The sequence below is a fragment of the Canis lupus genome, chromosome 18, assembly GCF_011100685.1.
Source record: "Canis lupus familiaris isolate Mischka breed German Shepherd chromosome 18, alternate assembly UU_Cfam_GSD_1.0, whole genome shotgun sequence".
Lineage (NCBI taxonomy): Eukaryota > Metazoa > Chordata > Mammalia > Carnivora > Canidae > Canis > Canis lupus.
The window spans coordinates 22,005,101-22,023,357 of record NC_049239.1 but is presented as its reverse complement, the minus strand read 5'-3'; the positions used below and the strand labels follow the sequence as shown (position 1 = coordinate 22,023,357).

The following is an 18,257-nucleotide window of genomic DNA, read 5'->3' as shown; positions in this document are numbered from 1 at the left end:
AAGATCAGAATCTGAATGATTTTGAATGTGGTACATTCTCCAGTTTGCCACAATCCCGTTACTCCCTTGTTTTACTCTCAGCCTGTATCACCTATGCACACAACAGATAAAATAAAAAAAAAATGTACAGGAGAGAATCTGTAGCATCCCAGCATTTAAGGGAAGGTGAGGGGAAGGGGGTGGGCATGTGGGATATGAATAACTGGAAATGAAGAAGGAGTAGCTTTCATAGTAGAAATAAATCATACAAAGAAGGACGTAAATTTAGTATATTTTGGATTCCAGATTAAATTTGGAATCTCCGGTTTCCTGTTATTCTTGCATGCTGGTCTATCAGCACTTAAGATTTGAATATACAGAATGATATATTCAAGTGCAATCTATTGATTTTGTTCATTATAATGATGATACATGGCCTCACTTAAAGGTAGAACAAACGTTCAGAGGTAATCAATTATTCCTTTGGAATATAACCTTTCAGTTGGCTGTATCTGAGTTAGTTTGTGGGGAGCTGTCGAGTTATAAGCTTTTCAATGGCTGTGATATAAGACCATTCCTCAGGGGCGTTTTATGATTTCTGTACTCCCATACTTAGATCAGTGGTATTTATATTCACCACTGGGTATAAAAATACTTCGTGACAGCCAGATTTAGCTGAAGCAGTTGCTGGAATAAAGGGTAAAATTAATGTCCCTTTGGATTGCAATGGATGATGAAAAGTTATGACTATGATTATGTAAACAAATTTTCCAATCGAGACTTAAAGGTGCAGGTGTAACTGGGCTAAGTTATTTGCTGATCCACAGTTCCATGCTGAGCACATACCTTACTGGAAACTTAAGACACTTATTCCTATGGCCAGTGTGCTAATTAATGTTAATATATTCTCTCCTCCAATTATGTGATCATTATGCCCTACAATTTTTTTAAATTTTATTTATTTATTCATGAGAGACACAGAGAGAGAGGCAGAGACACAGGCAGAGGGAGAAGCAGGCTCCATGCAGGGATGCCGATGCGGGACTCAATCCCAGGACCCCGGAGATCACGCCCTGAGCCAAAGGCAGACGCTCAACTGCTGAGCCACCCAGGCGTCCCACCTACTATTTTTCTAATAAAATACTAAGTATTCTTGATAAGCCAATTCAAGTACTACTTTCTCTGGAAGGTTTGTTGAGTTTTTTAGGTAGCGAATGGTATTTCCTTCCTCTGAGTGTCATAAACTAGTTGTCACACCTATCTGGTCTTGTGGTATAATACACCATTTGTATACAGGGATTAACTTTTCTCTTAAATTTTTAGCACCTTGAGATAAGGATCTTAGTCACTTTTTCTCTAGTATTAGTAATAGTTAGTAGGAGTAATTTTTGAGGTGATACCTATTAAATTGGGTAGGTTTCATATGTTTCAATACCCATAGTACTTACATAGCATTTGTAAAAATGTGTTTACTTTTTAAAGTGGCGCTCTATTTGCAAAGTAACTAGGAAACCTCTGGCAAGGATGGTGGAAGTGAAAATGTTTGGTTTCGAGGTTGGGTGGAAACAAGTTAAGACGGGAGTGGCAAAGCTGTCCTTGACCATGGACACAGTTTTCTCATCTTTTCTCACCTAAGCCTCCCTCTCTTGGCCCTTGAAACAGTCATGAGGACCAGCAGTAATGTCAAAAAAGGCAATGTGGTTCCTCCACATCCAAAACTGATTCGAGTTGGGAATAAGCAGGTTTAGAATATTTATATCCAATTCCTTCAAGTGCCATGAGAATCAGGATTTGGGGTTCCAAGTCAGGGCAGATCTGATAAGCTAAATTATTATGAATCTCTGTGATGATATCAGACTTATTGTATTTACTCCATCAAACTAAAGATGTGAATCTGCACATAATTAGAATAAGTAATAGTTGCTCAATTTCATTTCTGAAGAGGTGATAGCATTAAAATGGGTGCCTCTCTATGTAACATTTTTTTAAACTTTTTTTTCACCAGGAAAAGATATCTTAAATGTATAGAAGACAGGAAAGTATAATATCTCCATAATTGCTTCCTCTATTATTTGCTTAAATATTTTATCATAAATTAGTGATATGCCATTTCATTTCTGTATACTTCTGTATGCAATTTGTTTTTCTCCTTTAAATAAATGACAAGACATACATGTATGATCATTATACACCGTGTTATACAGTGGAGGGAGCAGAGTGTGATGGTTAAGAGATTGTATTCTGGAGTGCCACTGCCTGGATTTGAATCCCAGCTCGGCTATTTTCCTAGCTAAGTGATATTGGCAGTCATATAATCTCTCTGTGTTTTACTCTCTTGATCTGTAAAATAAAGGTAACAGTAATAACTACCTCACACAGTTACTGTGAAAACTAGTTAACACATATAAAGCATGTAGAACTTTCCCATCTTGTAATAGGTAATCAGGAATGTTAATGAGCATAATTTAAAAAATAATTATTAATTTATTATAATAAATTTAAGATTTATTTGAAACGATTTTAGCTCCAAGTGGAACCTGTTTGTATGTGTGTATTTGCTGACAATACTGAAGGGGTATTAGATTGAGCTATTTTCCATTTATTGTTATGAATATATATAATCCTTGCATTTGTATAAAAAACTTAAGACAATGCCTAACAAAATAAATACCTGAGTAGAATCTTCAAAAAACTATTTAAAAATATAAACACAATGCAGTGATTTGTCTTCATATCTTTGTAGATTTTGTCTAACCAGATTTGAAAGGAAAATTAAATGTCAAAAAATGAAAGAAAATGCTCCTAATGCAACATTTTTTTTTAAATTTTTTTTTAATTTTTATTTATTTATGATAGTCACAGAGAGAGAGAGAGAGAGAGAGAGGCAGAGGGAGAAGCAGGCTCCATGCACCGGGAGCCTGACGTGGGATTCGATCCCGGGTCTCCAGGATCGCGCCCTGGGCCAAAGGCAGGCGCTAAACCGCTGCGCCACCCAGGGATCCCCTAATGCAACATTTTTAAATGAAATTCCACATTCAAGTTCTCCTGAAATTTGAAATTCATTGAGGTTCTTAGTTTAGGTTTTAGAGACATCTGTCCCAACAAATCCTTAAATTCCCTGAAGGTTAGTGAAGCAGATTCCCCAGAAGGCTTGAGTTGTACCAGCAAGCTGCACTATTTTCTTAATTCCCAGAACAAGCAGAAAGAAAGCAGATCATTACAAACCCTTATTAACCTAATTCCAAGATCTATGTTTCTGACTAAATTTCAGATGAAATGATTTCAACCCCACAATTCCCATGTCGATAAGTTGAGTTGATTTATTTGGTACATTTTATTGTATTGATCGTGTTAAAAATTTGACCTGTCTGCGACATTTGGCTGGTCCCCTGAATTCCCTTGCATATTTATGTTGCTATTTATTTTCTTAGCAGAATCTTGTCTACATTAAAATTAATTCCAACATAATGCCCTATCTAAATGTCTTTTTGAAAGCCCAATCTTTCATGATTTTATTTTATTTTAGAGAAACAAATGTGATTGTAGAATGAGCTAGTAGAGGTATGCATCAAACAGCAACGCAGTCTATTCTAATTATTAATGAAAGAATTAAGCGAAAGTTTCTTTTCTTTTTTTTACACTATCTTATAATATGCGACCTTTATTTCAGACTCTGTTGATGACTGACATTGATTCCTCAAATAGGTGATGGCAGAGAAATCAAATATTAAATTGCTTCTGTATAATAATTGGTTTAATCAGAATTGTTTTGTGTATTAGTTTAAAATAAATGGTTTAAATATTTTGGATGCTATATGTTTGGATTGTAACAATACTCAACATATATATGCTTATTCTATACTAGGCAGTAAGTGTTTTATATACAGTGCACCTTTTAAAGTCCACACTAATCCATTCGGACATATACTATTATTTTAATGATTTTCAGATAAGACAAATGCAATTTAATGAGCTCAAGAGACCTGCCCAGTGTCACACACATGGTATTTGGCTATGCAGGGAATTGAATGTCATGCTGATGGTATGATCCATAGCGAGAGTCATGTGTCACTATTCTTGCCACCCTGCCTCTACCTGGGGCACCTTTGGGAGATGAGAAAGGGCCCTGATGTGGCTGTTATAAGACGGAAGGTTACAATCTTTTGAGAGTTTTGATTTAAAATTTTAATTTAGTATGCCTACTCATTATTCTGTCCATGTTTAATTATTTGGTTTGTATTTTATCTAATCAGCTTCCTCATTGACAGTTATTTGTTTAAGGTGATTTGCAGTGGGTAAAATATGAGCTGTAGGATTGAAAAGATTGTTAGACTTGGCATCATAAATCCTCACTGATCTGATCCACTATCTGCAGTGGTATTTACTATTGATACTTAAAAGTCTGCAGGCACCACTGTGTGAAATATAGCCACATTAAGGTTCGCTGGGGAGAAAACAAACAAACATGAAAGTAGTAAAAAGATAGCTTAGATTAGGTTCTGTTTCTTCTAGGATTTCTGCCTTTTGGTTTTTGAAGCTTTTAAAATTTTTTGAGTCTCTTTTGGCAGTTTTCTAACGCTTTGTGCTCTTGGGCATATACTCCCTTTGCAAGGATAGTTTAAACATTGATTCTCAGTTGTTGGGAGAAGTGGCATATATAATTCTCTTTTATATTCCATATCCACTTCTTTCTTTTCAAAGACTTTTTATTTAAAAAAAATGTTTTTAGAGAGAGAATGAGCTGGGGAAGGGGTCAGGGGAGAGCGGGGGAGAGAGAACCTTGAGCAGACTCCATGCCCAGTGCAGAGCCTGATGTGGGACTCCATCCCAGGGCCCTGAGATCATGGCCTGAGTTGAAACCAAGAGTTGGACGCTTAACCGACGGAGTCACCCCAGCACCCCCAGTTCTTTCTTTTCAGAAGTAGTGTATGGTACCTTTATTTAGAACTCTGTAAACATTTGTTAAGTTTGGAAAATTCACTGGCATCATATGGGCATTTTATACTTAACCTGTGTAAAAGTTAGTAGGCTGCACAAAGATAGGGACTGAATTGTTTTGAATGGTATCTTCATCCTTTTTTTGGTTTGCACATATTAAGTGCACCTCCTGATATAAGAATATTTAGTTATAAATTCTGTATATGTACTACTGAACTAGTATGTTTGTTAGTTCAGCTAATAGTTAATACTGTCAACTGATATATTGACAAGCCTCAAGAGAGGCTTTAAAAGTTTAGTGAGACTTTACAAAGTATAAGTTTAAGGGCATATGGCATTAAAAATCACTATAAGAAAAAGCATAAGCATTTTTCCGGGATGGTTAGTTATTAAATGCCTTTGGAAATTATGATGACCTCATATTACCATGGGAAATACCTCAATAAGTCACATGACCATGGGGCACTATTATTCAATAATAAATATAAATCCAAATTGATAATAGTAACTTTTTTGACTGACTCGTCTAATTGAACTAATGGGACCACAGTTCCTATGCTGTAATGAGACTAAAGAAGAGTCAGTGCTGGAAATAGAAGCATCGTCTCTGTCCTTAACTTTTTGTTTGGTGCAGCTTCCATTACGAGCATTTGATCTTTGATAATTATGAATTTGCAAAGATCTTCTAGAATTACTCGCCCATGTGAAATAGGTTAAACCAGAGAAGGTAACACGTAAATTTACATACCAAGGATAGAGTACTACCGTGAAAGTGACCATCCAGTGAGAAGACAGCCCTTAAGATGCCAGTGTAAGGGGTTTCCTCTCTCTTCTTGTGGGACCTGCAGTGTGACAGGTGACCTGAGACCAGCGCACAGCAGTCAGTAAGGCAGGTGGAGGGGAGTGGTAAGTCAATCCATATAGTCCATATTAGAAGACTTTATTTTTTTTTTCATATTTCATTTGCTAGAAATAGGAGTAAGTTCTAGTGTCTTCTTCCAACCCTCCAATGATTCTCTTGGAGACCACGGACACATGGGACATTCATTTTCATTTAAATTCTTATCAAAACGGTGGCCTTGATTAACAGTGAAGGAAAGTAAAAAGTAAAGTCTGAAATTGAGGCGTTAATGCCCAACTGATGTTTTAATTCATGTTCGGCTACAAATTGTCTGACTGATGTCTGTAGCTCTACACTACAAATGTATTGCCCTAAATTAAGGTGCAAATCATCAGGGGCAATGGCTTCGGTTAAGGAGAGACTCCCTTGGTAAATGCTTCTCTATACCAGCATTCCACCATTTACATGCTCTTGCAGTTACTTGGCATTTAAAAAAACATTTGTAATAATTCTCTTTAAGTTAAAATTCATTGATTGCAGAATTAGAAATTTCAGAGCTAGAATGATTTTTACAGATCTTGTTCTCTTCCCTTTTGTTAAAAGAAAGAGAAAGAGAGAAAGAAAAGGAAGGAAGGAAGGAAGGAAGGAAGGAAGGAAGGAAGGAAGGAAGGAAGGAAGGAAGGAAAAAGTGAGCAAGGTTTGAGAATTGAAATGAAAATGAGAACCTAGATTCCTGACTGAGGCACTGTTTGTCCATTTACCAGATTGCTTCCAACTTTTGTGCTTGCTTCATACTGAAATAGAAAAAGCAGAAGTTTGGTGGCCAGGAAACATAGGTTCAGGTTTATTTATTCACTCAGAAAACCTAAAAATGTGGCAGGCTAATACAGTTCTAAGCAATAGTCTAGATGCCAGGGAAGCAACTAAACAATGCTAATGAGGCCTCTTGCTCTCGGGGAGATTGTATTTTAGTGTAATGAGATTGCAAATGTAGGGCAAAGAAAAGGTTAAATAATTGCAGTTAGATTAGTGCTCTGAAGGTGATAAATGGAGTAATATATTCAGGATTCTATGGGGGTAATTTAGATGGAGGATCTCCAAGAAAGGATTTTTCAACTGTGATCTGAAAAATGCACTAGTGCTGTGAAAGGGAGTCAGGAAGACATGAGGCAAAAGAAACAGCAAGCACAAGGATATTTGGACCAGGAAGAGCATGGTAGTGGAGAGACCAGAAAACAGGCCAGGTATGGTAGGAACATCATGGGCAAGGATATGAAAAGTGGAAGAGTTGTCAGGCGGGAAATACATCATATGGAGTCTTGCAGGCCATAGGTAGGTTTTCATTTCATGTGAGTATGGTGGGGATATTGCAGACCTGGAGTCTAGGCTCTATGATTATACCTTAATTATATGGCATTAGGCACTCTTTGCCTTGGATATCAAGGGAAAATGATTGATCTTTCTCCTCTGTAGTTTTTTTTTTTTAAATCTTTTGCTCTGACAATATTTAATAAAGTATATTTGTCTATTCTAATATTTAGAATATAAAATTGTGCTTTTAATTTTTTAGAAGTAGAATGGCTTCATTTAAATGTTTTCTTTTTGTAATATAAATAAGACGGTATGGTTTCCATGGAGAAGTGCTGTATTGAACTTCTAGACTCTCTAAAATCACATAGTTCTTTTCATATGTAAAATACCATTTCATAATTCCTTAGTGGAGAAAAATATCCTATCAGACTTTCCCCAAAATTTAGTTTACATATTTATATATAAAAATATATACATTTAAATAACTATTTAAAATAAAATAAAACTATTTAAATAGATATACATAGGATAGTATGACATGCTTTTCTTATGCAGGTGGTTTGAAAATCTCATATGCCATGTGGCATGTTTTAAACCAGGCCACAACCCTTCCTGTGAACACACTTACCTGTATTGGGATTCCTCAATGAGAAGGCTCTCATTCTCCTTGTGTGCTAGGTCCTGGGATAGGTGGTTTACAAACCTTCATCCATCATGCAAACTAAAATTACATCAATCTATTTTGAGGATGTTCTCAGATTCTGTATTTTAGCTTGTTTGAATGTTATCATGGTAATCTTTATCAGCAAGCCACCTTAATACACTTCATTTAAGCAACGTCTATTTTGTTTTTTTAATATAATTTAATAAACAAATTATTGCAGTGACTAGTATCCCTTTTTCAGTTAATTTAGTTTGGTTTTATTTCACATCCATACTTGCTTTTCACTCCCTGTCCTATTTGGAAACAGTATATATACAGTGTGTGTGTGTGTGTGTGTGTGTGTGTGTGTGTATAATATATTGCTTTAATACCCTCTACAATACTTCTTAACTTGCTCTGTTTGTTATCGTGGAGTTTCAGCTGCTTACTCTTCCCTTTTCCCCTCAAAGTCTGATTATTTCAGCCTGTTTCTTCTCTTTTCTATGTCATAATTAGTAATAGAAGATTACGTGAAGGTTTAACAATGAATATAATCTTTAAGAACTAGAATTGTTTCGGGCACCTGGGTAGCTCAGTGGTTGAGCTTCTGCCTTCTGCTCAAGGCATGATCTCGGAGGTCCAGGATCCAGTCCCCCATGGGGCTCCCCGCAGAGAGCCTGCTTCTCCCTCTGCCTGTGTCTCTGCCTCTCTCTGTGTGTCTGTCATGAATAAATAAATAAAATCTTAAAAAAAAAGAACTAGAATTGTTTCTTTGATTTTTCTTTTGACTACTAATGTTATAAATTTGCTTTTCATGTTAACTTTAAAACTTTTTTATTAATGCTTTGAGTAAATTGCTTCTGAAGAATTAATGTCATACTTTTTCTGCAAGGTAAACCTGAGGAATTATAACTTTTTAATTACCTGAAGAACTAGAGAAATCCTCTGAATTCATTTTTAAAAACCTCTTGTTTCTTCATCGAACATATTATGATTCGCTAAACTCATACATTTCTGCAAAGGCAATATGGGCATTTATTAAATTTATAATTTAAAAATGCTCTTCTTATGATTTAGTAAAACAAAGTTCAAATGTTATATTGAATCTTTACTATGTAATTTAGACTGTCCTTCAATTTGTGTTTCTTTTCTAATACTAGTCATCCAGGGGATACTTCCCTGAATCATACCATATTCAAGGTGAAAATAGCGACGTAAACCAATTAAGTCAAGAGACACAACAATGTTCTTACTGCCACTGTAACTGGATTCATTATTTAATATTCGGCTTGGCCTTACAACCTGACCAGAATGATTAGGCTGGTTGATGCTCAGCACCTTTTTCTCTCTATTCATTATTCATTAATTTGGCATGGTCAGCTGGCAGCTATTTTGATGAATTTCCATTTCTAATTGATGCAAATAATTTACTACTAAAAAGAAGACTTTCAGGGCACCTGATTGGCTCAGTCAGATAAGCATCTGACTCTTAGTTTCAGTTTAGGTCACGATATCCGGGTTGGGGGATTGAGCACTGAGTCAGGCTCTGCACTCCATACAGAGTCTGTTTGAGATTCTCTCTCCCCCTCTCCCTCTGCCCTTTACCTCTCTCTCTCTCTTTCTCTCTCTCTGTCAAATAAATAAATCTTAAAAAGAAGGAGGCTTTCCTCTGTAGGGTCAGAACAGGTACCCAGCTTTAACTAATGGAACATCACAGAATGGTTAAGATACCAAGGGTAAACTAGTGGTTACATAGGCAACATTGCTTTTTAATCCATGGAGTTGATGCCAACATCCTGGTATACCAGACTTTTTAGATTTAGTGACTAAGAAAGTCTATTTTAAATATATGCATGGTAATTATTTATATTGGATGATATAACATGCCTAAAGGGCATATATCCAAATTTTTATTTGATATTGGGAATACTAGTAAAACTAACTAACTAACTAACTAACTAACTAAATAAATAAATATCTAAAATCAGTTATGGCTACATTGTGTTAAAGTTGCAGATCTCTGTTATAAAAATATCTTTGAAATAGTTATGAAAAAGAAAAAGATGTGTTTAGAGGCAGAAATTTTAAAACACATACTGGAGAAGTGTACACCAGGCTATAGTCTCTAGTTATGTAAGTATTTGGATCATTACACAAGAACTAATTTATTTAACTCCTTTCACTAGGGAGATTGAAATACCAATTGTATTACTTATATAGAGAGTCTCAGTGAACCATTCTTACTCAGTATCAACTAATACTTGCACAGTGTTATGGAACAGAAAAATAAGAGAGCAAGGGAGCTAAACTTAACCATGGTATGATTGTGAACAGAGTTTCTAGTTGAGCATGTGCAATGTGAATTGTGACAGTGATTAAGATACTTTCTATTGCGATTTAGGTAAAATATATATAAGCTTTTATTTTCTAAACATTTTGCTATCAGTTAAAAAAATAAATAAACATTTTGCTATCAGTAGAATATTTTTTACATTTTAAGTTCATGTGAAAAAGGTAACAAGACATTAAAGGTAACAAGACATTAAAAACAAATATATTAGATACCAATTTTACAAACGTTTCATTTGAGATCAATGTATTAAATATGCAAGAGCCTTTTGCGTCTGTCACAGACTTATTATTTTGCCTTTCCAAATTAAATTTGCTAATATGTACTGCTTGTGAAATTGAATGGCCTACCCATTCAAAACTGGCTTGTACTTGGGTCTCTGAGTGATCTAATCTATTATTTAATGATTGGAATTATATTGAGATGAATAGTATGAGAAACATACTTATCATGTTTCACTTATGTGTTCTAATAAATGCATTCAATTATATTTTAGAGTAGGCCCATTCAGTTTCTCTGTATACAGTTATATATGGTAGTCTGTAGAATTCAAGAGACAAATTTATGGGGGAAAATGTTGGAAAGAGATATGCTTATTTTTTCTTCTTGTATGTTCTGGTAAATAGGAAATTTCAACTGCAGGAGAATTTATTTGAAACTTTTTTTTTTTTTGAAACTTTTAATTAACATATTAAACAACATATGTTAAGCTTTTCTTCAAATTCCTTTTCTCACTTTTTTGTATCTAATATTTGCTATATTTTCATTATATCATATAATGCCACAATATATCAAGATGGGCAGAGACATAGCTAGTGATGGTATCATCATAAGTCACAGTAATTTCATAGGTTTAAGGAAATAAATGAGGTACATTTAGAAAGTCTAATATCTTCATGAAAATAATTCATGGAGACTATAACAGGGAGAACCACAGAGAGAAGCTGTATTATTTTTTTTCTTTATATACTTACCAACTATGCATTAAAACTAGTCCCGATACATGATTATACAAATTGAGAAGTACATTATTAATTTTTAAAAATTATTTTGAAAACTACCTTTGTTTTAGTTATTCCTAAAAGCTCTTTATATGGTGATTTAAAAGTGTCAGAATCTCTATAAAGTGTATTTAAAACTTGGTGTTTAAAAAAATAAAAAACTTGCTATTTTTAAGTGTGAGAGGATTCAGAGGAAACAACTTTAACTTTAGTAAGATAATCATATAATGCTTAATAGCACTCTACAAAGGACGTAAAACAAAAATTAATATTTTTTCATTACAATCACATGTTCATTGTATTATTGGAAAAAGCAAGAGAACACAAACATGAAACATAGTTATATTTCATAACTACAAAACCAACAATAGTTGGTTAATAACACACGATTGTATCTGTGATAATTGTGACGTGCTATTGTTGAACATTTAACTTGTTTCCAGATTTAGATAGTGAACTTGTTTCCAGATTTAGATTTCTATTTCTCTAAATATCTCAGGCTACTAATGTGTTCTTTAGTCATTTAAGTTTTCAGAGCTGTATGGACAGTTGTGCATTTAGTTCTTCGTAAACCTGCTGACTTTATGTTGTTGGCACTTTCTTCCAGCCTTCTTAGGAAATTTTCTGGTTGTCCAATTATGTCTTTTCTCTTCTTTATCACTTGCATCATCACTGTAGTGTGCTGCCAAAAAGAGTCCAATTTGATTTGTTTTTTCAGTTTGGTTTTGAGGAGATTACCTTTGGAAGATGGAAAACAGTGTCTAACATTGAGTTGAAAATAAAAGTATGAACTTAAATTTTAAAAAGGACAGAGTTTAAAATAACTGTATTTGAACTGAAAAAAATATTTAACATAATTAGCAAAAACAACAAAAATGTTACAGAGATACATTTTGGATAAATGAATGTGATTCTCTTTTCCTGCCAGGGGAGGGCCATAAGCTAATTCATTATCAAAAGCCTAGTTTGAATAGGTAGAAAATTAATCTTCAACCTTAAACTCCTATGGGCTTTTCTTGAATCATTATTGATTGGAGCTTACCTGCTACCTCAGGAGACAGAAATGGTTGCAGTTAGGATGTACTTGTGCTTAGTTACAGAAGATCCTTTCTGGTATACTTTATTTTTAAAACAAAACAGAACAAAAATTTACAAATGGAAAGCTTGCAAAAATCAAGGGAACATGATACAAAATAATCCTTCATTGCTAGCTTTTGGCAGTCATGTTTACCAAAAGTGGTCAAGCCAAGAATTGTCTGCAACTGCATATAAAAATTTAGTAACATAGATAGTGAAATTTATATTGAGGGGTAATTTTAATTCAATTGTATTTAAAGGAATAAATTCCATTCTGTAAATGCATATTTTAATAAGTACTATGTATGAAAAAGCTCTGGTGTCCTTAGGATGATCCTGAGTGACTCCAACATTGAAGAAATGAGAGAAGTTAGATTTTAATGTGATTAATATAAAGATAATGCTAATTCTGATACCCGAATGTAATTTGTGTACCTGATGTCATCATGGTACTATATTCTATTTATTTTTTTATTTTTACAATATTTCTTCTATGGGGTTTCTTTTTTTTTTACTGTGATATACTTAATATATAGCATAATAGTTTCAAGTGTATGACACAATTACTGATATTGGTATATATTGCAAAATGAGTAGCACAGTAAGTCTAGTTAGATGTCATCATGGTACTATATATATACATATATATTAAGATTTTACTTATTTGAGAGAGCAGAGGCACATGAGCAGGGGAGGGGCAGAGGGAGAAGCCGATTCCCCTCTAAGCAGGGAGCCAGACATAGGACTCTATTCTGGGACTCAGGATTGTGACCTGAGCCGAAGGCAGATGCTTAACCAAGTGAGCCACCCAGGCACCCCGGTACTGTATTTTTAAATATTCTTATACATCTATTTTTTTGAAGACTGTGCATTTGTCAAATGAAGAATGAATGTGGAGTATCTGTTATCTTAAGTTGTAACATTCTTTTTATTGTCTGTCTTCTCTAATACAGCCTGAAAAAAATGAGAGTGAGCCAGGCAGCCAGAGGATAAAACCTGTTTTTATTGATGATGCTAATTTTGGACGACAGATATCCTATCAACATGCAGCAGTCCATATCCCCACTGACATCTATGAGGGCTGTAAGTAAACGGATTTGAACTGCTGTTGGAATACCACAGTCTTGTCTGTTTTTGTTCTCCGATTTGATACCGTTTTGTTTAAGTGTTCTGTAAGATTCTGTGCTCAACTCCCTATAAAAGAAATTGGATTTTCATGAGCAGTTTATGTTCGTGTAACCGCACCCTGAATATTTGTAGGAGAGTCCACATCCTTTGGAGATGTCCTTGTTGAGGAAGTCATTCTGCCTTCCCAGTGGCCATCAGAACTGAAAATTAGTAAGATTGGGTTTTTAAAAAATCCAAATTACGTAGCACAAGTGTTTATAATGCAAGTATACTTATACAAAGTGTAAAGGGAGAGAGCGGTACATTTCAAACTTAAAACCCACATCTTAAGGTTTCCTGTATGTGTCTGGCTGCCTCACCGCAGCTTATAAATAAAGCACGTGCCTCCCAATACGCTGTGGGCTCAAGATGAATGTGGGAGAAAGACTGAAGTAGAAAAAAAAAAAAAAAGACTGAAGTAGAGAACCACTGAGTGGAAGACTTGCTGAGAAGGCTCCACTGAGAGAAAGGGAGGGGAAGGAGCTCCTTAGGCAGACAGGACAGGGCCTGGGCCAGGGGCCCGAGATGCCCTCTGTTAGTAAGGGCAGAGCCTGGAAGCTGGCGAAGAATTGCCCCGAGGACAGTTTGCATGGATGAGGACCACCCGAGACCCAGAGAGCAGGGTCCTTGTTCAGTCACGCCCCTGTGTTCCGGGTCCACCATTCTCTAGGCAGTTCCTACTCTGCCTTCTTGCCTAAGTAACAGGTAAGAAGAAAGGACCACCTGAGATCTTTAAGAGTGTGTGTCTTCTGTTCCCCTTAAGTGGAGAATCTGTGCGGTGATTGGATACCCAGAACCGCGTGGGGTCTGGAGCCAGGTGGCCTGAGTTCAAAACTAGATCTTTGTACTTTTTAAAAGATGTTATTTACTTGAGAGACAGAGAAAGAGAGAGAGAGAGAGAGAGATTGAGCGCAAGCAGGGAAGGGGGGTGGTGTGCAGAGGGAGGAAGAGGAGCAGACTCCTCGCTGAGCAGGGAGCCTGAAGCGGGGCTCCAACCCCCGACCCGAGGATCGAGGATCGTGACCTGGGCTGGCAGTAGACACCTGATCGCCTGAGCCACCCAGGCGCCCCATCACATGCTGTATTTTTTCTCTGACAAATCCTTTAAATTTCTGGGCAAGGGTTTTCTCACCTATAGAATGGGGTTAAGATTACTAACCTAAAAGATGACTGAGGTTAAAGTATATTAATCTACTTGTTTTCCAGCCTAGGAGTAGGTGCTATTTAACTGTTTATTGTTACTGTTCATTACAATTGAAGTTTATTTAAGCACAGGGGACTGAGTACAGGACTAAGAAAATAAATGATGATTTGTATTTTGGATTCACTCTGAGATTGATTAAGAGAATTTGAAGTGCATGTGTCATTCTTTTCATAACAAATCTCATCTTGATCAAATTATTGCATTCTGTTTTTTAATTTTTTTAAAATATATAATGTTTTTTTTCCTATCAGTTCTTTTAAGATATTAAATGTATGGTCTTTCACTATTGACAATAGAAACAAAATGATGTGTATAGGTAGTTTCTATTGTTACATGAGAATTAAACATAATTCGACTTACAGCACTATTGCGAATTCCAAGTTCTTTTAGGAATTACCTGGGATTTAAGTTCATATTTTTTCTTTTAACTTGGCTTATTGTGTACTTTTTAAAAGAATTCTCTTGATACTTGCAATTACATTTTGTAACTGTTAAAACTATTCAGATCATACTGAGCTATACGATACTCATTCTTCAAAAAATATTTCATCTGTATTCATTTCAGATTTTTTATCACCAGTTGTTTTTTTTGGGTATGCCAACAAAATAATCTTTTAACTTAAAGATTGTATCTTTCTATTGAATTCACATTAGAAGAACAAACATACTGGCTGGATATAGAAGTTTTGAGTCAAAATATTTTTTTGTCCATACTCTTGCGGATATCCTTGGCACTGTTTTTTTGACCTGTATTACTATGTTGAAGAAACTGTAGGCCAGGGTCCGTGTTTTCAGTTTGTTACAAAGCTGTCATTATTGTGTTTCTGTTTTGTTGCCTCATCTTTGGGGATTTTTTTTTCTTCTAAAAATCAGTATTATTAAGAAGATACTCAAAGTCACTGATTTTACATAGCATAAGTGCACACAATTTATGTAATACTTTGTTAAAATATTTATTTAGGGGATGCTTGGGTGGCTCAGCGGTTGAGCATCTGCCTTCGGCTCAGAGCGTGATTCTGGGGTCTGGGATCAAGTCCCACGTTGGGTTCCCTGCATGGAGCCTGCTTCTCCCTCTGCCTGTGTCTCTGCCTCTCTCTCTATGTCTCATGAATACATAAATAAAATATTTTAAAAAATAGAATATATATTTACATGGAGAACTTGTATGTAAAGAAACTAAAGCAAGAACCACTATGACTGAAATAAATATGGCATGAACGGAACCCTGGCTCCTTCACCGCCTACGTTCTTAGAGAGGAAGTTTGTCCAGTATTAGCAGGCAAGATGGATTCTCTGAGCGAGTCCATAGATTGCTGTTTATCATTCCCAAAGAAAAGAAAAATAACAAGGTTAACTGTATTATGGTTTGAATCTGCTTGCTTGTGGATCCAGCAGTTTGGGGAGGTAGGGATGGGTGCTTTGGAGAGCTTTGCCTGAGTGCTGGTTCTCCCTAATTCTCCCCCAGGTTGATAGGGCAGCAAGAGCCAGTGGGCCACAGCACTGTTCTTTGCTGGGCATGAACACCTTTCACTGGTGAGGCTTGGAAAGAGGGCTTGCGCATAGTTCCTGGTGTGTATGGCACATGAGGTGCCCCTCTATGGCCTGGAGCTTACTTCCTGGTCGTGAGACAGCACTTCAGACCAGTATGGTATACAGACTCAGTTACCCCACTGGCCTATTCAGCCAGTTCCCTACCTTCAGAGGCACAAAATAATGAGGCTCTTCATACTTTCTCTCACTCCCATTCCTATAGAGCAGTAAATCTTTTTTTTCTTTTTTCCTCTCTCTGTAGAAAAATTTCCCTGCGGTTCAGGAAATCTAATAGGGAGTGTCAAGAAATCCTCAAATTTTTCATTGCATTCTCAAGGAAGGCTATGGGTACTTGACACATTTTTAAAAATCTCCCCTTTCTAAAAAGCATTTACCATGGTGGCAAATTTTAATATAACATAAATATTTAATATAGAAAATGAAGGTCTCCAGAAATAGGACCTCTTGAAGCTAATCATGATTAACAGTTTGGGGCCATAGTCCTATAGAATAACTTTAAATGCAGGAACTAATCGTCCAAATGAGATTTTTCACACTGCTCTTCAACTTGCTTTATTCCTCAACTTAGAGATTCTTGTTAAAGTATTAGAAGAAGACTGCAAATAGGAGAAAGGTTTCCCTTCCAGAGTAGGTTACCCAGACAAAATAAAGATAAAGTGACCTTGCTTAGTTTCTCAATGAAAGGTTCGAGAAATAAATGCAAAAATACATCTCATTTTTCCCCTAGATCGTTACTGCCTAATTTACCAGCCTACTAAGTTTCCTCGTGCATACCTATTGTGAACAACAGAGGCTGAAAGACTCCACAGTTCAGTTGGCCCGGTTCATTTAATAACACCACTTTTTTTGAGTTGAGTAGTTGCTTGACTCCATGCTAACCGTTTTTAATGTAATATTTCCCTTATTTACTATAACATAGTTCGGGTAATTTTGAAGAAGGGGAAAACTGAAGCAGTCTTTGAGGAAAGGCCATATTATTAGTAAGGGATGGGATAAACTTCAGATAAAGTCTAATTCCCATCTTTATATTTTTAGTCACTATAATTGAAATTCCTGATATTGTACATTTGAGTTAATTTTAACTCTTCTGTTATACTGAATTGTCCACAATAATGTACTCTGCCTGAGAATCTTTATTTTCTTACTCTTTTTCCCCTCTTTATTTGATTTTTTTCTTTTTAATTTAAGTTGCATTCATATTAAAGTCTTCATCTAAACATAATTTTTAAAATAATATTAAGTGTGACATGGCATACATAAGCCAAGCCTTTTTTTTTTTTTTTTTTTTTTAGTGTATTGCAAAAGAGTTTTGAATTTTAGAAGTATTTTTCTTTCCGGTTTAGAGTAAACTGTACATATCTACAGAAGATGATTTTAATAATCTTAGGGAATACAAAATACTTTGATTTTGAAACAAAGATAAAATATTTAAATACGTGTTTCCAGAAGTCCTAAGACATGCTTGGGAATGTGTCTTGATTAAAAAATAAATAAATAAAATTAAAATAAATAAAAGAAGAAGGTAAAAAACTCTGTCTTGGATTATTTATTTAGTCTCATTTATCTTAATATTGGTTTCTCCCCTTTGCTGAAATCTCATCAGTAAGACTCTGACCTTGCCTGGCCTCTACTCTTTTAAAATTCATATTCCATGAGATGGGCTGTGTGAGTAAATGACACAGGAGTAAAATAAAAAATGTCAACAAGATCTTGAAATTTAATAATTACTGGTATTCTTGCAGTTTATTGGAACATATCAGATTTACAGGATTGTTCTAGGTTTCTGAATTTAATAAATGTGAAAGCTGACTTTAATTGAAGGCTTAACTGAAGGGAAACGGCCTCTTCTTTCACTGAGACAATGTGTGACTATATTCTCATAAGGAATTTCATGTTCTAATTTCTCAAAGGCAATTACTTTTTAAAGTCCCAAGAATTGAAATGTGATTATCTTTGCTCATTGATATATTTAAAGTTTTAGAATAGTACATTTAATTAGAACCCTATTGGAAAGTGTTCATTTTTGAGAATTTCACTCTTTGGTACTTTTAATTTAGAGAGCTTTGAAACCATACTTAATTTTCAGATCTAATTTATCTGTTGGACAGTTAACAACAACAACATAGAAACTAGTAATAGAAGGATTGAATATTATGACAATTTGGTTTTAATCACAGAACTTATTTTTTAAATCA

General features: G+C 35.2%; 1 protein-coding gene across 8 annotated transcripts in view; it reads left to right on the top strand.

Moving 5' to 3' along the window:
• The window catches only part of CACNA2D1 (calcium voltage-gated channel auxiliary subunit alpha2delta 1), a 475,745-nt gene that overhangs the window by 288,572 nt on the left and 168,916 nt on the right, over nucleotides 1-18,257 (top strand). For all 8 annotated transcript variants that reach the window (XM_038562843.1, XM_038562841.1, XM_038562842.1 and 5 more), the window contains exon 6: nucleotides 13,094-13,223. In XM_038562843.1, coding sequence (XP_038418771.1) covers nucleotides 13,094-13,223 — 130 coding nt within the window. The remainder of the gene's footprint in view (nucleotides 1-13,093; nucleotides 13,224-18,257) is intronic.